General features: G+C 40.5%; 5 protein-coding genes across 8 annotated transcripts in view; 2 read left to right on the top strand and 3 right to left on the bottom strand.

Moving 5' to 3' along the window:
* nme7 (NME/NM23 family member 7) overlaps nt 1–4,796 on the bottom strand; it is a 32,144-nt gene extending 27,348 nt beyond the window's left edge. For 2 of the 4 annotated variants that reach the window (XM_084065893.1, XM_084065895.1), the window contains exons 1-2: nt 3,975–4,107; nt 2,281–2,382 (exon numbers count right to left, since the gene is read on the bottom strand). In XM_084065893.1, the coding sequence (XP_083922019.1) occupies nt 2,281–2,382; nt 3,975–3,977 (105 nt within the window). In that variant the 5' untranslated portion in view covers nt 3,978–4,107. Of the gene's footprint in view, nt 1–2,280; nt 2,383–3,974; nt 4,108–4,473; nt 4,520–4,671 lie in introns of those variants that run through there. The other 2 variants (XM_084065894.1, XM_084065896.1) reach the window with 2 other exon arrangements.
* LOC311051336 (uncharacterized protein) lies at nt 4,539–10,822 on the top strand. Its single transcript, XM_084065898.1, has 8 exons — nt 4,539–4,751; nt 7,814–7,881; nt 8,027–8,199; nt 8,523–8,626; nt 8,924–9,085; nt 9,479–9,684; nt 10,425–10,504; nt 10,712–10,822. Exons 1-8 carry the CDS (start codon nt 4,662–4,664, stop codon nt 10,798–10,800), a joined length of 972 nt encoding a protein of 323 aa, XP_083922024.1. The 5' UTR covers nt 4,539–4,661; the 3' UTR covers nt 10,801–10,822.
* Nucleotides 10,823–11,749: 927 nt separating this feature from the next.
* Nucleotides 11,750–17,770, bottom strand: LOC311051331 (basic immunoglobulin-like variable motif-containing protein). The gene is made up of 10 exons (XM_084065888.1): nt 17,625–17,770; nt 15,962–16,517; nt 15,396–15,522; nt 14,672–14,767; nt 14,274–14,378; nt 14,081–14,175; nt 13,859–13,991; nt 13,276–13,359; nt 13,106–13,202; nt 11,750–12,723 (listed from the first exon to the last, which is right to left on the bottom strand). The coding sequence occupies exons 2-10, from the start codon at nt 16,449–16,451 to the stop codon at nt 12,421–12,423; spliced, it is 1,530 nt and encodes a 509-aa protein (XP_083922014.1). The 5' UTR covers nt 16,452–16,517; nt 17,625–17,770; the 3' UTR covers nt 11,750–12,420.
* A 1,164-nt stretch (nt 17,771–18,934) lies between these two features.
* LOC311051335 (inosine-uridine preferring nucleoside hydrolase) lies at nt 18,935–22,253 on the top strand. Its single transcript, XM_084065897.1, has 6 exons — nt 18,935–18,939; nt 19,955–20,143; nt 20,757–20,939; nt 21,038–21,149; nt 21,624–21,760; nt 21,853–22,253. Exons 2-6 carry the CDS (start codon nt 19,961–19,963, stop codon nt 22,216–22,218), a joined length of 981 nt encoding a protein of 326 aa, XP_083922023.1. The 5' UTR covers nt 18,935–18,939; nt 19,955–19,960; the 3' UTR covers nt 22,219–22,253.
* A 38-nt stretch (nt 22,254–22,291) lies between these two features.
* The window catches only part of tmem131 (transmembrane protein 131), a 35,568-nt gene continuing 34,475 nt past the window's right edge, over nt 22,292–23,384 (bottom strand). The window contains exon 41 of the mRNA XM_084065880.1: nt 22,292–23,322. Within this exon, the coding sequence (XP_083922006.1) occupies nt 23,053–23,322 (270 nt within the window). The 3' untranslated portion in view covers nt 22,292–23,052. The remainder of the gene's footprint in view (nt 23,323–23,384) is intronic.

Below are 23,384 nucleotides of genomic sequence, written 5' to 3'. Positions count from 1 at the left end.
CCTAGGCGGGCTCACTAACCACTCAGCTATGGCCGACCCTCAGAGTGAGAGAGAGAGAGAGAGAGAGAGAGAGAGAGAGAGAGAGAGAGAGAGAGAGAGAGAGAGAGAGAGAGAGAGAGAGAGAGAGAGAGAGAGAGACGGAATAGATTGAAGATAGAAACGGAATAGATCGAAGAGACAGAGAGAGAGACATGGAAACGGAATAGATTGAAGAGAAAGACATGGAAACGGAATAGATTGAAGAGAGAGAGAGAGAGCCATGGAAACGGAATAGATTGAGTCATGTTTTTTGCAATTCAACTTAAATGAGTGTGCATCAAGTGAGGCTTGAACCAGCAACTTTGTGGTCGTGAGGCACTCTTAGGTAGCTGCAACACTACCTATAGTGCTATAGCTTTGTCCAGGCTGATATTGTCTGTTGAGGATCACAAACTCTTGCCTTCTGTCATGACCCAAGCCCCTGTTTCACTAACACTAAGATCACTCGTTCACAAACCATTTACCATTGAAGAAATTGTACATCTCATCAGAACCAAAACTAGTGAAAGTAGCCGATCTACAAGCTCACAAACCATTAAAAGTTGTCAGATTGTACATCGGCTATTTTCACAATGAAGTATGTTATACATTGAAAAAACATACTCTCATTGCTATCTGAAAGGTTGTGAGATTGTAGATCAGCTGTATGTAAAAAACACTCAATTAAGTATTTCATGTTATCTTTAACAATTGCAGATGTATTCATTGATATGTGTATTCATGTTGTGTGAAATGCAACTTAGATGAAGTCTGCACCAAGTGAGGCTTGAACTGGTGACCTTCAGGTTGTGGGGCACACATTTAAGCGAGAAGCCACCAACAGACAAGAACCTGTGAAAAAGGAGATCACACAGATCATACAGTTTCACGCAAATAGCTGAAAAATCCTGGGTTTAAGTGTTTTTCAAACTGCTCAAGATTGCGGACAATCTAAGGGCGGTGCTTACTGGTCAACGTGATAGATGTGTTCCTCATTAGTCAAGGCACATGTGTAAGCAGGTCTAATGGCTGTCGGCCAAACGAGGCATGACTTTTGCCTGTTTAAAGTTTCAATTTTCAAAAAATTGCTATAGCGCCCCCGTTTGACCAATTGGAGTAAGATTGGTTTCAGTGATATTTGGAATGGCCCTTTACATTTCTGCAAAGTTTCAAAGAATGGTAAGTCTGCATGTATGTGTTAGGGGCAGATGAATAATTGTCATAAAACTGCAATATTCATTGGCTCATTAAAGCTTCATTTTTTCACTTATGGAAGATATTTTGCAAACGTTTTTTGGTATAGGTCCAAAGTTCATGTGTAAAAAGTTTCGTGCAGATTACTCAAAAATCCCAGGAGGAGATAGGTTTTAACTGTTTTTCATATAATTCAAAATGGTGGGAGATCTAAAGGTCAGAGGTCAAAAGTCAGAGTGTGAAAGTTGTTCAGCATGAGGAGACGCATGTGTGCATCGAAGTTTCATGGCTGTAGGTGAAACAGGGCATGAGTTGTACCTGTTCAAAGTTGTCATTTTCAACTGAGTGCTATAGCGCCACCTTTTGACGAAAGATTGTGAGATTTATTTTTTGATCGTTTTTCATGACCATCTACCATATGGCCGAGTTTCATAAAAAGCGACTGCACGGTTCAGCCAGAACTGGCAAAAACGGCAGAAGAAGAAGAAGAAACGGAATAATGCCAATAACAATATGGGTCCATGCTGGAAGCCTGGCCCCATAACTAAGCATTTTCTGTGTACCCTCTTTTTACCCGTCACTGGCTTGCTGCTCACTTCTGTTTCTCTTCTCATGCAGCTTTGATTTGCTCACACTGAACAGCCAAAAAGAGAGATTTCCCTTAGTGACGGCGTCTGCCGCCGATTCAACATTCACAGTCGGGTGACAGGCCATTGGTACCGGCCAACGACCACCAACGGCATGGGACACACACCGCAACAACTACAGACGCTCAATGGCAGCTTTTCGCCGCCAAGAAACGGCTTTTGTGTGTCAGGCCAGGGCTTTATGGACAGGGGGTATTGTTTTGTTTCCTTTGTAAAAATGTAAGCCTGTAAAGCCCTTTGACACTGTAACTGTGATTAAGGGCTACGCAAATAAACTTGACTATTACAGTAGTTCAATGGTCCATATACCTTAATATACAACTGACCCCTTGTGATGGAATGTGATATCACAAGAACTTTGCAGTGGTCATTCTAATCAACCGCACATCATATTAGCTTCATAGGGTTTCATGATACTTACCATTTCCACTGAGCCATCTTTGGGGTAGTACAGCAGTTGGTAACGACGCAAGAGAGATGCACTGGGGTCAAACCACTCAGCAAGAAAAGCATAGCGTTCCGCCTGTGTGTGATATTCAGTGATGGAAGAAGTAGTCACATGTTTTAGTTAAAGTATCATTATATATACGTACTCGTACTGCAATATAGATATACTCTGTTACTAGTAGAAGTCCCGTATTAAAATTGTACTTGAGTAAAAGAACAAAAGTATCGGCATCAAAATATACTTAACCAAAAGTAAAAGTACTAATTGTGCAAGAATGTCCCATTTCACAAGTTCAAAAATGTATAAAAACTCTTTTGAAAATCAAAAGCCGATCAACAAGCTCACAATGCGTCACATCGCAAGCTTGTAGATCGGCTATTTTCAAATGGCTGAAATATATATATATATATACGGCTTAAGTGGTTAGTGTGTTTTGTAATAATAAAAATCTACAAATGAACTAGTAACTAAAGTTTTAATATAATTGTAGTGGAGTAAAAAGTACAATATTTTCCTCTAAAAATACCCCCAAAAAAGTACAATACTTGAGACAGTACATGTAGTTACTTTACATTGCTGGTAATATTGACAGAATGAGCGAGCTCTAAACAAAGGCATGCACTGTTCAAGTAAGACTAGATAGATAATCACAGGTTAATAATAAACTAAAACACAAGCTTGGTTCCCACTGTAAGTCTTGTTACAATATTAGACTAATGATCAACTCAATATCTTTTCCCAAAAGGTTTTTTTTTCTGTGAATGTTCACTTGATTCTACAGTACTTTACTATGTGCTTTTGTGTATTTTATGTGTACTATTACGTTACTACCCTTATTACATAAAATAAATCCCCACATGCACATACAGCTACAAAACAAAGATGTTTCAGTTTCTTATGTCATGTCATGGCACTGCCCAGCTGATAACATGAAACGAGATAACATCCTTTAGACCCATGCATTAAAGTTAATGGTTGTAGAGCTGCCTGCAACTATTGATTATTTACTCAGCGATTATTTAATCGATTTGTGATTTTGATCTAATTAGATCAAAATCACAATGTTTGCCTCTGAGATGTAGTTGAGTAGAAGTAAAAGTACAGAACATTGGAAATACTCCAGTAAAGTAAAAAATACCTCAACATGTACTTACGTACTTGAGTAAATGTACTTAGTTACTTTACACACCACCACTGACCATTATTATTCAGTATCCCATGTCTAGCTCATCATTTCTAACCACATGAAACAATGTTAAAAGTAGCCTATGCTGATAACAATCTGACGTCTTATACATCGGGACTAATGTAATTAGTTGTTGTTTTGTATGTTACGTTCTTACAAACTGTCTACGCAACACGTTGATCAGCTTATTTCTTAGCAAAAAAGGACACAAAACGAGTAACCAAGATAGTAACCAAGATCAATAACAGCTAAACACTCATTCGTTAGTTGGCGTCTGGTGTGACAAACGCTTATACTTTAAGAATGTGTCGATGATTATCAATGAATGATTAGCTATCTGGGCTAACGTTAGCTCTATTATTATTAGCAGACGTCATTCTGTTCCATAGGTTTCAGTAACAGCAAGCGTTGCTTTGTAACGGTTAAACATTAATATAACATGTGCACTGAAAGGAATGCCTGAAGTCATCTTCAAACTTACCATTTATGGAGAATAAGCTGACGCTCGATAACTTGATGGCACCAATGTTTTTTGCAACCTAGCTACTAGCTAACCTAGTGTCACTATGGCAACGATGGTGCGTTTCCGACTATCTGGAATGGGAGTTCTTCCCTTATAACTCTATGGTTCTTGCGCATACAACTTGGTAGCATTCTATAAACCAGTTTTCTATCTCTAACTAAATGCACAGCCTGTATACTACAGAGAGACCTGGCATAGTGCTATGACAGAGACACGTCAGGTTTATTTTCTATCACAAATACAAAGCGGTTTATTCAACAATTTGATCAAATTTGGCGTCTATGTGGAATGGAACATTGTGAATTCATCATGAGTAATATGTGTTTTTAATAAGAAAAACAACACTTTTCATCAAATATGTAAATGTGAAACATTAAAATTAGGACTTCATAATTATTTTACCACCTTCAACCTGCTTTCAATCCCAGGCAATAATGATGTTGTTGCAGATACCTACATTTCCAAGTGATCTTACTTGAACGAAGCAGACCCAGAATGCAACCCGGTATAACAACAATGGTCACGTGTCTGTTTATTTATTTCCCTTATGGGCTGAACAACCTTAGATATATATACAGTTAGCTCAGAACTCAGGAAAGCGGAACATTTACACTTCATAATCGCTTGGTCTTTGACTAAGTGACCATGTCTGTACCATTTGACAGGAAGGGGGGTCCTCTGATCTTGGATGGTGGTCTTGCAACAGAGCTTGAAGCGCAGGGTCTCAAACTGGAGGTAACGTGAGCGTTACATTACCTTAACATGCTTTAATGACAAGACCAACAACGAGCTTTACTTTACACATGATGCAACTGCAAGTCATCGTGACGGCTGTTGAAATTGTTACGCCGAAAGTGGTGGCCTACCGAATTGTGTGACTCGTCCGGTCAATGGTGGTCGATGATTTGCAATGTTTGTTACCAGTGGTGGAAGAAGTACTCACATTTTGTACTTAAGTAAAAGTACCAACATCACAATGTAGAAATACTCTGTTACAATTAAAAGTCCAAACTGTACTTGAAAAGTATTGAATGAATTAATTCAATGGTTTATTTTCGGTCGTTGATTACAACAAATCAAACACACACTTGTGTGGACTTACAAAAGGAAAAATCACAAATGTACATATCCAAAATAAAAAGTACAATATTTGACTCTGAGATATATAGTGGAGTAAAAGTTGGAAGTACTCCAGTAAAGTAAAAGTACATCAAAATTGTACTTAAGTCCAGTATTTAAGTAAATGTACTTAGTTACTTTCCACCACTGGTTATAACGTAAGTGATCTTGATTCTTGAATGAAGTGAAACTGTAAGGTTGGTTAGAAATGCTGGAATGGCTTCGTGTGAAATGTAGGATGTACTGTAGGTCCTTTTGTCCGACAACACATTTGCCGAAATGGAGCAACAGCGAACCCTAGAGTCACTGGCGGTGATAGGTCACCAATATGGGCGTTATACATTGGCTGACTCTCTGCATGACATCATGTAAAGCGATAGAAAATGTACTCACATGTTTTACTTAAGTAAAAGTATCAATACGGAAATGTAGATATACTCTGTTACAAGTAGAAGTCCCGTATTCAAAATGTACTTGAGTAAAGTACGAAAGTATTGGCATCAAAATATACTTAAAGTACCAAATGTAAAAGTATTCATTGTGCTAGCCCTAATATACATAGGGCTGAAGTGGTTAGTGTGTTTTGTAATGGTAATCAAAATCTACAAAGTAATTAGTAACTAAAGTTTTCATATAATTGTAGTGGAGTAAAACTACTATATTTTCCTCTGCGATGCAGTGGAGCGTCATTACAGGGCAATAAAATAAACCCTGATTTAACCCTGATGAATTAGGCAAGTATTCACTAGGAATACCTGCCTAATTGATAAGGGTTAAATCAGGGTTTACGTTAATAGCCATAGCTAATTCCATTTCTGTCATTGCCTTTCGTAATACATGATGACATACACATGTATGACATTTCCTGCTCTAAAATGTTCAAATCTCACAATCATTTGTTAGAAAAGCTTACTATACATGGCAATCGAGAGGTGTGCAGTTGAGCCGCTTTAGCACCCTCTGGTGCTAAAGCGAGTGACAGACTTACACACACAGACAAACAAACAAACTAGAAAAAGTGCTCCTCGGAGCACAGGTCTCCGCCAGGTCAGGTAGGCTATTGTGGCCTCCTGGTGGCGCTATAATAGGCCAACGTGAAAAGGGTGCCATTTCTTCTTAGGCCTTGCACGACAATCAGACTGACTGCATTCATGATTTGAGGCATTTTGTTAAAAACATGTGTTTCGCTAAATTAGACCTGTTGGTGGCGCTATAACAGGCCAATGTTAAAAGGGTGGCATTTGTTCCTCAACATAGTGTGAATGTGCGTGCAAAGTTTGAGCGCAATTGGACGGTGCGTTCATGATTTGCGGAATTGTGTTCAAAACAAGCCAATAATGCAAACTTTAGATGTCAATCTTAGCCAATCAGTATGGAATATAAAAAATCAAACACATCCATCGTGATCACATGACTATAGAGATCATGTGTACCGATTTGCGTGAAATTTGGATAAAATTGGAAGGAGTAGTATAAAAAAATGTGTTTTACATAAGTCGGCCTCCTGGTGGCGCTATAAAACGCAGATGTGAAAAATGCAGGGCAAAGGTTTTTCCTTGACCTATAGGGAGTGTGCATACAAAGTTTTACACAGATCGGTGCAATTATAGGTAAAAACACGAATCGGCCTGTTATAGCGCCACCATGAGGCTGATTTGAATATTTTCAAATGGTAGTTCTTCCTCGGCCTAATGGGAATGTGCGTGCAAAATTTCACGGAAATTGCATGCTGTGTTCATGATTTGAGGCATTTTGTTCAAAACGGAGCACTCCTGCAAACTTTGGAAGACATTTTTGGCCAATCAGGATGGAATATTAGAAATCTGAAAGACCCGTTTCGTTTAATGACAATAGAGATACTGTGTACCGATTTGCGGGATTTTGGGACAAAATCTGTAGGAGTACTGTCAAAAAATGTGTTTTGCACAAATCGGCCTCCTGGTGGCGCTATAACAGGCCCCTGTGAAAAATTTGGGGCAGAGGTTCTGCTCTGGTATCCAGGGAATGTGTGTGCACAGTTTGGCTGCGAGCAAGCCAACGGTGCCGGAGATTAGCTGTACACAGACAGATCGAAGGACGGACACACGGACGGACGGACGGACAAGGGGTAAAACATACTCTCTCGCCATGCCTTTCGGCCTGGCGGAGACAACGCCATGCCTTTCGGCCTGGCGGAGACAATAAGCACTGCTATCATTATCATTTTTGCATTGCTTAGTGGCTCAACATTAAATGCCTCTTCAATATTGAGGATGATTTCACCATCTGTTTCTGACGTGCTTACACTTCAGCAACTAGAGCCAGAGCCCATATCTGTCTGACAGAGTGCCTGGCAGTTTATCTCATCCAGTAACAAAATCTTAAATTATAATCTGTCGTGAAAATAGCCGATCTGCAAGCTCACAATGTGTCGGATCATGACGTGCTGTGAGCTTGTACGACAAAGTATAAATCAGGCTAAAGCCTCATTTACCAACCCCACCTGTTCATATGACCATTGAGCATCATCATCATCACATCATCACACGTGTGTGTGTGTGTGTGTGTGTGTGTGTGTGTGTGTGTGTGTGTGTGTGTGTGTGTGTGTGTGTGTGTGTGTGTGTGTGTGTGTGTGTGTGTGTGTGTGTGTGTGTGTGTGTGTGTGTGTGTGTGTGTGTGTGTGTGTGTGTCACACACAGGGGGACCCATTATGGAGTGCTAGGTTTTTGCACACCAATCCACAGGCTATAAGAGATGCTCATTTAAGGTAGGCCTGCACACTGATAGGTGTTAATTAATCAATCATACATAAACCAAATTTAAGACATTTCAAATGGCGATGAACCCTCACTGACACATGTAAGCTGGCCTGGTTTATCCACCATTTCATATTTTGAATTTTATTTCTGTAGATTTCTCCTCCACGGTGCTGATGTCATTACAACAAACACATACCAGGCCACCATCGAGGGATTCATCAAGCACATGGACATGACCTCAGACTTAGCCAGCAAGTTGCTGATGTCTGGAGTTCATCTGGCCAAAGATGCAGTGAAACAATTTGTATCTGATCACCATCCAACAGGTAACCATCCACTGAGGCGGCAGTTGCGTAGGAAGTAGAGCGACCGTTTGGGAACTGGAATGTTCCTGGTTCGACCCCCAGCTCCTCCTGTCTGCGTGTTGAAGTGTCCCCAAGACACTGAACCCCTAACTGCTCTCGATGAGCAAGGTGGTTCCTTGCATAGATACCACACATTGTAAAACACTTTGTATAAAGGCGCTATAGAAATATGCCTTTATCCTGTTGGCAGTATATTCATATTGTAATAGAGGATTTTAACATGTTGACATACTGTCAATAGCTGATAAGTGATAAGGTGTCTTTTCACTTGTTGATTCTATAAGATCGAAGGGATCCTATGGTGGCAGGCTCTGTTGGATCATATGGGGCATTTTTGCATGATGGCTCTGAGTATACAGGAGTTTATGCAAAAGATATGAGCATTGAGGTGAGTGGCACTCCCATTTCAAATACAGCATTTTCTTATTTTTAACCGTAATGCAGGGTGAAGGGCTCACATGAATGGCCCTCAGCAGAAGAATATTTACCACAAAATATGTCTTTTCAAGTACGCTTACCATAATTACTGTCATTAGGCCAGCTCATCAGACCTCTGCTTTTATGGTTACAGTATATTAGTGTCAGTGGTGAATAGCCCTGGGTATTTAATGCACAGTTGGAGGATGCATTCAGTAAGTGTTCATAATCTATCTATATCATCAAACGTCTGCCGTCTGTTCCCCAGGAGCTGAAAGCCTGGCATCGGCCGCAGATCAGCTGTTTAGTCGCAGCAGGAGCCGACCTCATTGCTATGGAGACAATTCCAAGTATAAAAGAGGCAGAGGCATTGGTGGAGCTGCTCAGAGAATTCCCTAATTCTAAAGCCTGGCTCTCCTTCTCTTGTAAGGTAATCACTGTCTAACAGTGCCTGCAGGTGACTTGTGGTTAGTGAGACATACAGTATATTTAGTCTAGTACCTATAAGGCACTTTAGGGGAGGGTAAATATTGCTCCCATATGTTAAATGTAGGGGCATTAAAACAAATCTCGGGATCATATTTCACTTTTACCTTAGCGCTAGGTATACTCTTAGTTGCTTGTTTTAGAAGAGAATGCACTTAAAACTTCTGGTGATTAGTAGTTTCCTTGCCTACCTATGTTGAATGCACTTATTGTAAGTCGCTTTGGATAAAAGTGTCTGCTAAATGACTGTAATGTAATGATTCTAATTATAAAGCAACATTAAGTAAAATAATTTCAGTAGAAATGATTAATTTATTTATATGACAAACCTTTCCAGGATGGGACTCATATATCAGATGGAAGCCTTTTTGCAGAGGCGGTCCAGATTGCCAATAGGTCAAAACAGCTGATTGCAGTCGGGGTCAACTGCTGTTCACCAACTCTAGTGAAGCCACTTCTAGACTCTGCCAAGTCCGTTCTCAGTCCAGACCTCTTCTGGGTGGTCTACCCCAACAGCGGCGAAGAATGGGATGCACAGAGCAAGTGAGTTTGATGATGTCATGTCACCATATACAGTATAACCCCCACCCACCCTACAGGCCGATTCTAAAAACACCTTTTTTCTGAAAAACTTCAAATATGTATAAAAAATTACAAAACAATGTATGTTGCTATATACTGTACATAGCAGGAACCCCAAAAGGGGTTCCCGTCCTATAGTTACAAGTAGGGGTTCCCGCCCAAAATGGGTTAAACCATTAAGACCGGGAAAGCCTATACGTTATTATATCTTTGTAAACCGGGAAAGCATCTGTGTCATTTTAGATTTTTTTTAAAGTTTAGAAGTTTTTTTGAAAACTTTCAGAAGGCGGATTCAGAAGGCGTTTTTAAGATTGGCCTCAGGTCTAAATGGGTTCATTATTTCCTTGAAATGGTTGGACGTGAGATGTGAAATTGCTCTACACCAGATCCCAGCTTGATGTGTTTATCTGAAAAAGATGTGAGGCATAAAATTATAGATACAATATATCATTACTTTTTAAAGTATTTCGCACAAAATATCTATACCACACTGCATCAACACAAGTGCTGATGGAGTGAAATGATTATTGAAAAGGAGGGTACTGAGAGGTACTTTAAAGTTTCAAGATTGATGCCACATGCATATCTATCCATCTTTCTAACATCACACTTATTTAACAGTTTTATGTGCAATTGAATATTGTCACTGGCTTGTGATGTTTCTTTAAATGTTGGCATGTGCATCGTTTCTTCATACACAGGTCATGGACGCCATCACAGGATGCATTAGTAATTGAAGTACTAAGCAGTGAATGGATGAAGCAAGGCGCAGCATTGATAGGTGAGGTGAAGTTATCTTCATGTACTCTGATCCCTGATTGTTACACTGGCATACGACAAAGTATAAATTGGCCATAAAAACTTGGTCTGTTGTCGCTTTTACTCAGTAGCATCTTATTTATCTGTTGTCTCTTTTACTCAGTAGCATCTTATTTATCTGTTGTCCCTTTTACTCACTAGAATCTTATTTATCTTATTTCATCGACAGGGGGCTGCTGTTTCATTGGTCCAGCTGACATAGCCAAGTTACGACAACACCTATTAGGAAGCCATTTACCTCAATCATCATTGGTGTGACTGGAAGCCATTTACCTCAATCATCATTGGTGTGACTGAACTAGAGAAATTGCAATTCAGTGTTGTTTCATCATTTTGGCACTCAGTGTAAATGCTGTCTCATCTTGCTTGAGGGTCTCTGTTCCCCATTCCCCTCGCATATGCCTTTTTGGCACTTGCAAGGGGGATGGTTGGAACATACACCAATAGCAATACATTGACCTAGTTTTTCTAGCAGCAAATAAATGTATTACAATACGTTGGAAGTCTTCTATCCCTCCCACTGTTTCACCTTGGCTAAATTAACAACCCCACATGGATTATTTTGCATCTATACCTATACCTGTGTAGGTTAGTAGTAAACATCATTACTTTACAGTAGTTGACTCCTCTTCTTGTTACTTATTGTTATTCATATTATTCTCTTTTTTTTATTATTTATGATGATATTGGGCACTTAGTTTGTGCTAATTGTGGCCTTGTCCCCAACCTCAGCCCCACTGCTCAGTACTGTATACTTGCAGCATGTTTTGTTTTGCGTTTTCTCGTTGTCTGTTGGGCAGCTCAAAAGGGGGAAAAGGTGCATTGGGAATTGAATGTTTAACAATTGAGCTGTTAGAATGTTTGGACTGTGAATAAATACATCATAAAAATAAATATATAATATATAATATTGTTCTGTTGGTCATACAGTACAAAACTATTCACTACAGTACACTACATACTGTAAAAAAAAATTGTACCTATTTCCTGTCATATTCTTTTCTTTGCTCACTTGTAAAGCAGACTTAATGCCTTAAAGGTAATGTAAGGATTAGGAAGTGAGAAATCTGTTCCTTGTCTCAATAAAGAACCACGAACCAAAACTGGTCCTTGTCATCATTTCTGCAATAAACAATGACCTAGGAAGAGAAACTAAATGTTCTGAAGATGTTGATTGCACATTCAGCAGTTTTATTTTTTAAATAATTTAATATAAAATAAATAAAAACTCCCAATACATCACATTCACCAAATACACATTGACATACAGCAGTGTTAGGGTCATAAAAGACAGATGGCACCACAGGGGCTCCAATGGAAATAGAACAAATTGTGGCTCTATACACATGGAATGAAAAACATGCGGTCCTACCTTTTCTGTGGTTCACACACTTTGTTTGAATATCCGCAAACTTCATTTTTGGTAGGGATTCCCAGTTTCACCATAGACAGAGGGGTAGGCCTTCTATTAGCCTTAGGTTTCACAGAGCGTAACATAAGTCTGCCGCTTTCACAACTACAGTACATATTAGCACTCAACTGCACTAGTCACTGTCAGCCAAATTGTCAAAACACAACCGGCATGCCTGTACAAATGATTTATGAACTGTCATTGTCCTTAAACATGTTTAAATGTATCAATGTCGACAGTTGTTTCCCTATCTTAAAATGATAAACATGTACACATTAAAGCATCGCTATAGTGACTTCAAACTAACAGCTGTGAATATACTCCTGATTAAACCCAGGGAAATGTATGTGATTGGAATAATCTGAACATATACATTTGTGGTGTGGTGGTAACATGTAACACCACCTAATAGCTCTTATTTTGGTTTACATACTTATACATACACCGGCAGACAGAAGTTAGTTATCTCAGTCTGTGAGGTCTTCTTCAAGGTCGCTCTCAGGGGAGCTCCTCTGTCTGTACTCTGTGGTGTTGGACAGACGCTTCCAGGCAGTGTCCTTCTGGCCCCCCATGCTTTGGGAGCGTCCCAAGCAGGCCACGCGCTTGGACGAGGCCTTTTCCTCGTCACTCTCACCCGTGCCCTCGTGGGCTCGCTCCGCACCGGCGTGGTGCAAGTCGTGGCGCAGGTTCTCCAAATTGAGAGCCCAGGGACCAAGCTTCTGCCAGTTCACCCGCTGGAAGGCCATGATGCAGTGAAGGTTGCCACCTACCTGTGAGGATGTGATGATTCATTAGTAAGGTTAGTTGTCAGAACATGTGTACAATATCTCAAAATTAGTCAGATTCAGCACACAAGAATGTATGATTATGTTGACAACCAATTGAACCCTACCGTCCATATTCTGAGGCAAACGTTGGTGAAAATAGCCGATCTACAAGCTAACGCAATGTGTTGTGAGATTGTAGATTGGTTATTCAGTTTGGATTTGGTGTAGAGGGGAAAAGGAGGGGGCCTAGTATAGACCACTGGGGGACTCTGGTCAACAAAGTATATTGTTTAAGTGGTTAAGACAAGACACACACAAACAAAATAGTGGTTAAGACAAGACACAAGACACACACACAAAAAATAAAACATTTATTCACAAGAACCTTTTTGGTTTTGCGACACTGAATTCCTCTCTCCGTATGACGGATATCCAGGAATTCTGGATTTTGCGTGTTGAGATCAGTCACAATATCCAACCATCTGAAAAAGAAAAATATGTGAAAAAGAGCTCAACAATCACAACGAAATTCTGCTGCGTCTGGAAAAGCCTTACTTTTTACAGTGAATAGCTGGGTGTTTCCTGCTGGGTTCACCAATAAGAATCCAGTGCTCTGTTTCATTTGTTGGCAGAGGCCCCCTGTGCACAAAACAGAATGGTTCATCATCTTTTAAAGTCTTTGAATCCAGCTGCATACAATGAGACCAGTGGGAATATCATAATCTCACAGAAAGCACTGATAATTATAAGAATCAACACCAGTAGTTCCCAGCCTTTTCCTGGACCAGGGCTCATTTGAAAGCGTTCCAAGCCCACCCATCTGACCACTTAACACAGCAGCCAGATGGGTGGGCTGGCATTTTCACAGCATGTTTATTTTAATGATCAATCAATCTATTGTGTTCCAGCTTGGATCAAGAGAACTAACATAGTATACTTTTAAGTTCCTATTAATTGGTATCACTATGAAAACTATTTTTCACGGTTTTAAAAAGTATTATAAATATTAATGTTATGTATGTTATCAATAAAGTATTATTATTTTGCCAATTATTTGGGAGCCCACTTGCATTATCCTCACAGCCTACCAGTGGGCCCTGGCCCACAGGTTGGGAAACGCTGATCTACACAATCCTACCTATAAGCCTTAGCAGCTTTGAGTGGCGTGGCCTCAAAGCCTACAGGACAGAAGTAGTGATTCTGGCAGTGGTAAATGTAGGCCATAGTTTCATCCTTCAGCCCATGTGTCAGCTTCGATAACGCTCCTTCAGCTAAAAAGGTGTGTTGAGAGACTCAGTCGACTGTTTTGTCACTTTCAAAAGAACATAAGCTGTTGTGTTGTGACCACAGCTTAACTCACCCGTCTCTCCTGCCGTCTTGTGTTTCCCGTGTGGTTTGTACAGAAAGTAGGAGCATCCACGGACCCTAAAATGGTCATTAATCTGCCTGAACCATCTGTGAACAATATGCCATATGTTATTGTGGTATCTACGGTGTCGTGGTCATGTAAATGATCATGTAGACTGTGGACACTGGAAAGAATTTGCAATTACCGCATGAGGGTGGCATTGCCGGTGAATGGGCCAAACTTGATCTCTTCGAAGGGAGGTGGGAACCCCAGAATCTGCAGTGCCTCTTCCTGAGAGATGGGTGGCAGGCTGGAGAATATGCAAACCAAAACATGACAATATGTTTAAAATTATATCCACAGTAAGAAATAACAATGAGAGTTACAAACCCAACCCTTTGACCTAAGTGTCATCTGATAAAGTCCAGGTTAGATCAGACCTTAACGCTACAGCTGTGCCACAGCTGTCCTGGTCAGCAAAAGCAGTAAATATCTGCCCTTAGACAACAATGATGCCATCTCTCACAGACTACTTTTGGGTAAATATTTGAGTTCACTTTAAATGTTCCTATATTCACAAAATGATTTGACATGCACACACACCTCCCTGCTCCTACTGTGCTGTACAAGAAGTTCCAACAAGACACCAATGAGGAAATACCGCAAGACGTCTTGTACTGGGGCCGGCTGATGCAGTACCTGAAACAGAAAACCATCCAAAAAGAAAAAATAACTGAAAAGGGAGATTCAATCTGAGCTTTGAAATAGTATACCTCTGCCGCAGAACAGCTTGGACATTGTGAGCATTCAGAGCCGTCTTCCACAGCCAGAAATAAGAGAAGAGTATATCACCCCCTTATCTGTGCTCACTGCTGACATTTAAAACATGACTGTATATAGAATGAGCTAGAACAGGAAGAATAACAGGGGCTTGGTTTCTTTGGAATAAGGGTGTACACTGTGGTTTGGTATAACATAAAGTATGTTTCGGTGTCTAAGTTCCAACAAACATTGCCCTCGTCTGTAAAGACAGTCCCCCTGCCTGTTTTCCAGTTACAGTTTACTTCTCTGGTTTGTACTAGAAGAAAGCGGTTTGTCACCACAAATGGGGCTTATGATGTCTCACTATGACATATTTGAGGTATATGCCTTACTAACTCCAACACACGATGGTGTCGCTTGCAGAAAATAACCAATTGTCAAGCTTTTTTTTAAAGCTTTAAAATCTGTTATTGTTGGCAAACGATATTTTTTTACTATGAAGTAAAAATTAAGCTTAAATTGAGTAGCATGCTTCTCACAGAGGTCAAGACAGTGAGCACATTACCATCTCCTGAGATCTAGGACCTTCCGCTCTTTGATGTCTTCCAGCGAGGCATGAGACGGAACGTCTTGCAGATTGCGGCTGGATCTGTCGGACTTCATCTTCTTAGAGCTGAATTTCTTCATATTGCCTTCAGACAGGATCATTTTAGTTAGCCGTTGTTCGTAATTACTATTGCAGACGATCATTGTTATTAGACAAGATCAATGAAAATCACCGGCTAAAGAGCAGCTAAAAGCAAACACTGTTTCACAAAGCCAAGACCTGAAACTGAATGCGCTCGTACAAAGCGGAGATAAGGCGTTCATAAAACATTCACGGCAGTAATTATCCCCTGAGCTCTTACCAAGATGCTGCACAGCTGACATCACTGACGGAATTATATAACTGAGAGGTGTTGTTAGCAAATGGTTTGACAAATTCTTGACACATTTAAAATAAATAAATAAAGGCAGCCATCTCCTGCAGACCTGCAACATTCAAAAATATCTTATCACATACCAAACAAAAACACAAAATCCTAACTGACAAACCCTGCTACATGTCTTTAAAGCATAATTTCGGCTTACTTGTTCTTATTTTTCTAGTAAGCACAGTTTCAAAGTCTGTTGTGTCGATCTCCCAGGCTAGAATAGGTTTTGTGTTGCTCGAGGACACCTCTTCCATGTCACAGTCCCCGTCCAAAGCAACGTCGCCGCCTCCAGGCTGGCCTTGGGTGAAGTCAGTAGAGGTTTGGGGCTTCACAAAGGATGGTTCCTCATCCTGCCGACTAGACTGGTGTGCACTGGGTGCGCTAGCAGGACGGTAGACTGAAGGGGCCTGGTTGAGAAGTGCGTAATCAGAACAAACAGTGTAGAACTTCTCTCGGGAGTGTGTGACAGGGCAGGTCCACGGGAGCTGGAGCTCGGCACTTGAAGCCCGCCTCAGCCTGGCATTGTCCCGAGCCAAGGAGCTCAACAGGCTGCGTTGTTCATCTTCTCGGTCGGTTGGTCTTTGCGGCCCGGCCTGGTCAGCCTGCCTAGATATGTGTGTTCCTTGACCTTCTGGAGTATTAGGCATTGAACAGCCACTTGGATGAAGGATGAGAGAAATTGCCGAGGTCTCTTTTAGGAGGTCGTGGAATGTCTAGTGAGAATGAAAACAAACATACAAGCCTCGTCAAGACAACTAGCCTTGGACCCAGGCTGTCAGAGATATATTTGATTGATTCTGACATTTGGTGTACCTCTGATATACACAAATATCAGAATAGATCAGAATACATCTCTGACAGTCTTAGTCCAAGGCAACAAGACAACATGAATAAAACAGACTGATAGAAATGACAGATAGTCTCTAGACCACTTTATGGTCACACCATGGCCACTTTGTGAAACGCAGCAGTGATAACACTGACTGTCATTAATTGTTTATCATGGTGACCTGCAGCAGTGTGTCAACCACATTCGGGGGCATCATGTAACCACAGAGGCTACAGTTACACATAATATTAGCCCTGAAACATGACTGTCATATCTGGATTAACTTCAACCTGGTGTTTGCATTTTCACCCTTTTTGGCTCGTACATCTACATAAACGTTCAAATTTAAAATATAAATACATACCCCATGGCTACGGATGTTAAAATTCTGCTCGGGCCCTCAGAAGTACCCGTATCTTCCGTATTGTTCAATAAAAAGCATTCTAATCCGATCGGTGGCCATTTTCTCATAGTTATGATGTATCAGAGTGCAATACACCTCCCAACCGCTAAGGTCGCGTAGTTGAAAGCATATGGCGAAAATGGCCACCAATCGGATTAAAATGCTTTTTATTGAATAATACGGAGGATACAGGTACTTCTGAGGAACCGTACATAATTGTAACATCCGTGGCCATGGGGTAAGCACTTTATATTTGAAATATGAACGTGTATGTAGATGTACGGGCCGTAAATGGAGAACGTGCAAACACTAGGTTGAAGTTAATCCATGACTGTCATGCTATGACAGTCATGTATCAGGGCTAACATAATAGGCTCTTAAAGCTCTCACATCAAGCCAACAACCATCTTAAACGTCTGGATGCATGACTGTGGCGTACATTAGCTGTGTGTGTTTCTGTTGTTCATCAACCATCACAGTTCACCTGCCACAGTGCCAACTCGTTATCAAGATGGCATAACGGTACACGCGATCAATCGAACGGGTGGCAAACGATAGCTACACAGTAAAGACGAGCGTCAATCGTACCTTGCTTTATGTCACAGCAAATTAACAGTCAAATGGCACGTTATAACCGTGCATCGTCGGTCGCAGCAGGTGATGTAGATATTATTATTACTGATGGTTAAATAGTAACATTCCACAGCAAACCTTCTGTACCGTGTCTTCTTCCGCTACAGATACAGCAGGAATGTACCATTATTGTTGTGGGGGGGGGGGGGGGGGGGTAGAAATACTCTGTTACAAGTAAAGGTCTGGTATTCCAAATTTACTTGAGAAAAAGAACAAAAGTATTGGCATCAAAATGTACTTAAAGTACCAAAAGTAGAAAGTACAGAATGTGCGGAATGTCCCATTTCACAAGTTTTCAAATGTATAACAATCTTTTGAAAATAGCAGATCTACAAGATCGCAATACAACACACTGTTGAGCTATTTTCAGATGGCTTAAGTGGATATTGTGTGTTTTGTAATAATAATCAAAATCTACAAAAACTAAGCTTTCAAATAATTGTAGTGGAGTAAAAAGTACTAACATTTGCTCTGAGATGTAGTGGAGTAAAAGTACTGAAAAATGGAAATACTCCAGCAAAATAAAAAATACCTCAAAATTGTACTTAAGTACAGTAATTGAGTAAATGTACTTAGTTACTTTACACCTCTGCTTTTCAGAGTAAGATAAATCCAGTAAGAAATGACTAGGAGGTCATCTAATCCAACAACTTTTAATGTTCAAAGGGGCATTTTTACGAGTGAGTATTTCACCCCGCCCCCTCCTCTTCCAATAACGCCCCCCCCCCCCCGTGTTTGTTAAACAATAAACGAGTCCGAGGTTTGTAACCAATGACAGGAGCACAGGAGCAGGGTTGCCATGTCGGCTTATTATAAGCGACTTTGGGCTTCTTTACCTGTAAAGTTGCTTGTAAATTTAGGCTTGCTTCCAAAAAATATAATTATCATTTAAACCAGTGGTTCTCAAATATTGTCATGATACTGTTTTGTGCCACAGGGAGCATTTGTGTTGTTAGAATGTTTCAAAAAATATTCCAAATATTCCACATTTTATTGCAAGAGTTTTTGTATAGCAGATCTACAAGCTCACAACGTGTCACATTGCGACGTGTTGTGAGCTTGTAGATCGGCTATTTTCAAATAGCCAATAGCTATATATAGGTTTATAATAGCTATAGGTTTAAAGTGCTCATGTGGCCTAAGTTGCTTCTTTTGGGCTATTTTTTTTCTGGACCTGGTTGCTTATTTCTCTCACAATATATGGCAACACTACTCAGTAAGGCTTCAATCACTGCAGTTTTGCAACACAACTTCGCTGTTTACAGACGAGGTAAGTCAGAACTTATGTGAGGTTTCCAGGCCAGCTCTATAATGACTTGAGACCTTAATTACTTTTACTAATGACAAATTCTTGTAAAAATTCCTGCCACTTGACATTAATAATAATGTCATGTTTCCTAAAGATAGGTCCCCTGGTGGCCACTGGTCACGCAAGACAACTTTTCCATTGAATGAAATGACTACTGACTAGCCTACTTTATTTTTCCTATGATATCCTTGATATAAGTACAACGTTGGTTAAACTATATGAGCAGAGGAATTTATTTAGGTTTTTATTGTTCAGTAGAATTTATGAAAGCATGTTTAAATCTCAGGTCCAAGTGTTTCTTTCCATGGACAGTGGTCAGCCTTGCCCTTTGCACTGTTGTAGTCACATATCAGTGGTTATCAACCTGTGGGTCGAGACCCCAAGGGGGGTCCCGAACTACATCTGAGCCAGTCTTGCAGTATTTATTTTGGAGTGCCGCTCTTTCCACTTAGGTGTTTTTTTATTTGAGTTGTATTATACATAGCTGAGCATCCACTGCCTAAACTAAGAAGGCATCCTGAGGAAGCGCACCGGTTTTTCTTTCTTACTATTGAGCACCACTGATTTCTGTAAGGCAACATCCTTTATTCTGTTGGACTACATGTATTAATGTGTTGTACAGTACTACTATCATGATCACAGCACAAGAGGTGTCTGTACACTCAACTCAACTTTGCTTCAGGGTTTTTCATTTTGTATGCTATGTTGATGTTGATGAATTGAATACATAGGACCACAATGGAAAGTCCCCAGGACTTTTTTGTTTTATCCTTTTAGCTTTAATGTCTTACTGTACCACGTGCTGTTTACATTTCTGACTAATAAGTATTCAATCAATCAATCCAGTCCAGTATCATATTATTGATTTTAGTATGGAACCTGGAAGTATAAAAAACGTATCCTTTAACTAGTCAGTCATTTGTAATCTGTCTCGATTAATCTGTTTAACATTGTTTGGGAATCTATATTTTAACAGAACACCATGGCAAAGAAGTTGGTGATCATTGACACAGACTGTGGCATCGATGATGCCCAGGCTATAATGATGGCACTGGCAGCGCCTGACGTTCAGGTCCTTGGAATTACCTGTTGTTTTGGGAATGCATCAGTGGAGAATGTATGTCAAAATGTTTTGATGGTGCTCTCCATCTGTGAAAGTGGGCAGGTAAGCTCTCTAAACTTGAAGTCAATCATTGAACCCTATTTGTGACTTTAACAACTTAAACCATAACCCTTGAGGTGTGTGTGTGTGTGTGTGTGTGTGTGTGTGTGTGTGTGTGTGTGTGTGTGTGTGTGTGTGTGTGTGTGTGTGTGTGTGTGTGTGTGTGTGTGTGTGTGTGTGTGTGTGTGTGTGTGTGTTACTTTGTGGCTCATAGAATCTCTAAGCCATAACTTTTAACTATTGATAGGCTCCTCTCCTGTGGACCCTAAGTTTAAGATTAGGCTTAAAACTTCCCTTCCATTTGGGAACAGCAGCATCATCGTCATCCATATAGTCTCTAAGTCTAATGTTGTCATAGCCAGTGCAGTGTCACGTCTGATTACCTCATCATTAACAAATGACATTTCCTACCTGGTGAAATATATGTTTTAATACGTGTAATATCTGTAATATGTGTATTAATACACTATGTGCAGTTGTGTGTGCAATGCATCAGATATTATGTCACTACTAATTTATATGGTACATTCTACTTTGTATGACCACTACTCTTTCTATTAGCCAACAGTACTTGGAAAGACCGTAGCCTACTAACCATGGGCTCCCATTTCCACAGATCCCAGTGTTCCAGGGCTCTGCTGGTCCTCTTGTTGGGGCCAATAAAGCATTAAGTGACCATTTTGGAAGTGACGGACTGGGGGATGTGATTGAAGACAAAGATCCTCTGTGGAAGGAGAAGATCCAGAGAGAGCATGCAGTCGCTGCAATGATCAGACTGGTATCTGAGAACCACAAACAGGTGCTACATCCTTTCTGCATTCTTGTGACATGAACATCAAGTCGATGTGGATGTTGTAACTGTTATACCACTTCATTCATCACTCATGTCTTCCACAGGTGTCCCTGGTAGCCCTCGGACCGCTCACCAATCTTGCTCTTGCCGTCAGACTGGATCCACTGTTTCCTGAGAAGCTCAAGGATCTTTTCATAATGGGTGGCAACATGGAGGGTAGGGCTGCAGCGGCCATCAAGTATTTTCTTAACTATTGTTCTATTGATAACTTTTTCGATTCATCGAATAATTGAGGCAAGTTTTGTTTTTAAGAATCTTTTGTACTTTTTTTTTTTTTAATAATTGACTAAATCGAGTAGTGTGATTGATCACTTAAGCCCTACTTCACTATACAACGATGTCGTGCAAAAATACTGAAAGTAGCCGATCTACAAGCTCACAACTCGTTACATTGTGATGGTTTGTGAGCAAAAGATATGCTATTGTTAACATTTTGAAAATTGTAATCCTTTCCTCTAAAATCGATTATTGAATTGAAATCTATGATTTCAAATAATTGATTAACCCGATTAGTTTGATTACCCATAAGGGTAATAATAACTGCATCAGGGTGTTCATACGGGGAAGGCAGTTGGTAGGCTACTGTATATTATGTTCTATCATTTTACAATATAATGATTTTCTTTGTAGGAAAAGGGAATGTGACATTATGTGGAGAGTTCAACTTTGTAATGGATCCGGAGTCGGCTTACATTGTGCTGGAAGAATTCCTCTGCCCCACACACCTTGCGTCTTGGGAATATACCTGCAGGCATAAATTGACATGGGTAACATTGCCCATGAACAACACATCACTTGGAAAATGAATACACTGTACTCTTGTCTTTTTTTAATGATTACTCTGATTCCCATTGTATAGGATTTCTTTGAAGAACTGACCAATCAAGACACACCTGCAGCACGTTTCATGAAGAAGATCACGTCGAAATGTTGGGCCTTTTCCAAGACGGCTATGATGAATAAGAGAGACGTGTACTTCGGACCTGGCTTTGTATCCTACGATTCATACGCAATGGCGGCCTTCATCGACAGCAGTGTGGTAACACAGACCATTGAATGTGCGGTCCGTGTGGAGCTGCAGGGAACAATGTGCCGTGGTATGATGGCACTAGATCAGACAAATAAACTGAAGAAGAGTCACCGTATCTTCGTTATGAATGAATGCGATCTTGCCAAGTTCAGTCGGTTGCTCATGGACTCCCTCAAGCTACCTCTTAACAAGTAACATTTTGTGAACTAGGGCTAGGCAATTATATCTTGTGGGCTTTTGGAGTGTGGAATGACACCAATGAAAACTGTTCACTTTGAAATCCATCTTTTTATTTAAATTTGCAGACAAATGAGGTAATGTACACAAAACCAAACCTCTAATTTGCCACGCTTTATTTGACCTCTTGACCGAATTAAAATTGATTACAACACAAGACTTATTTATTTATTGAAAAGCCCAATTTAAAAATGGTGAGTGTCGTTATCAATGAAGCTGTTGATTTGGCCGTGGATGTTCTCGGGGCAGAGGTCATTTCAGGGTCAGAAATATCCCTGCTGTCAAATGACACCCTAATGAAGACGTGAAGATGAGCTGTGTAACCCATTTCCAGAATACAGCAATGCCAGAAAGAATGAAAATTAAAACAATCCTCAAAAACAGAACATACATGGCTTAACACAAGAAGCTTGTTCCAACAGAGTAATACTGAGCTTTAGAATAGGCCAGTTGTGCTGTGCCACATGCCAAACTTAGAGAAAGAATGCAGCATAACCAAATGCTTGGGACTTCTAAAATAGAGCAAAATGCCTTCCATACTATGAAGATTTCTCTTTAATTTATGGGCAGCCGCTAAAATGAATCCAAGTAAAGTTTGCCATTTCCTTGCCCTGAATAAAAGAAAGTTGCAGAGAACTAAATTGGAGGTCGGTAACCTAAAGAAATGGGCTACCGCATATACGGTATGTTATATAAATATAACATTGGTTTCAGGCAGGAGTCAAGTTTAAAAATGCTTTGCTTTAGCGTACAAATTGCATCACATGTTTCTAGTCAATTCAAGTCGTGTCTTCAGTTGCCGTTGTCAGAAGGGTTGGGCCAGGGCTCGGAGCTCCGTCGACACAGGGTAGGACGCCACATGTTCCAGGGATTGTAGAATCCCCGACTCATCTCTGTGGGAGCCGGGGTGGGCGGAGCCGGGCTGCTGACCAGATCGCTGAGAGTTGTCGAGTTGGTAGATGGAGTGAAAGAGTGCAAGGCAGAGTCCCCACTGGTGGACCAAATGGAGCTGCCAAAGGGTGTGGTGGTGGACCACGGACTGCGGGTGTTTCCTAAGATCGACTGCACCAGAAAACAGAAGACTTTATAATGCTACAGAGCATTGGTTCTCGAACAGAAAACAG

This window comes from Gymnoscopelus microlampas, assembly GCF_963454915.1.
Source record: "Gymnoscopelus microlampas genome assembly, chromosome: 9".
NCBI lineage: Eukaryota > Metazoa > Chordata > Actinopteri > Myctophiformes > Myctophidae > Gymnoscopelus > Gymnoscopelus microlampas.
The sequence above is the reverse complement of the archived record's forward strand: the minus strand, read 5'-3'. Positions and strand labels throughout refer to the sequence as shown.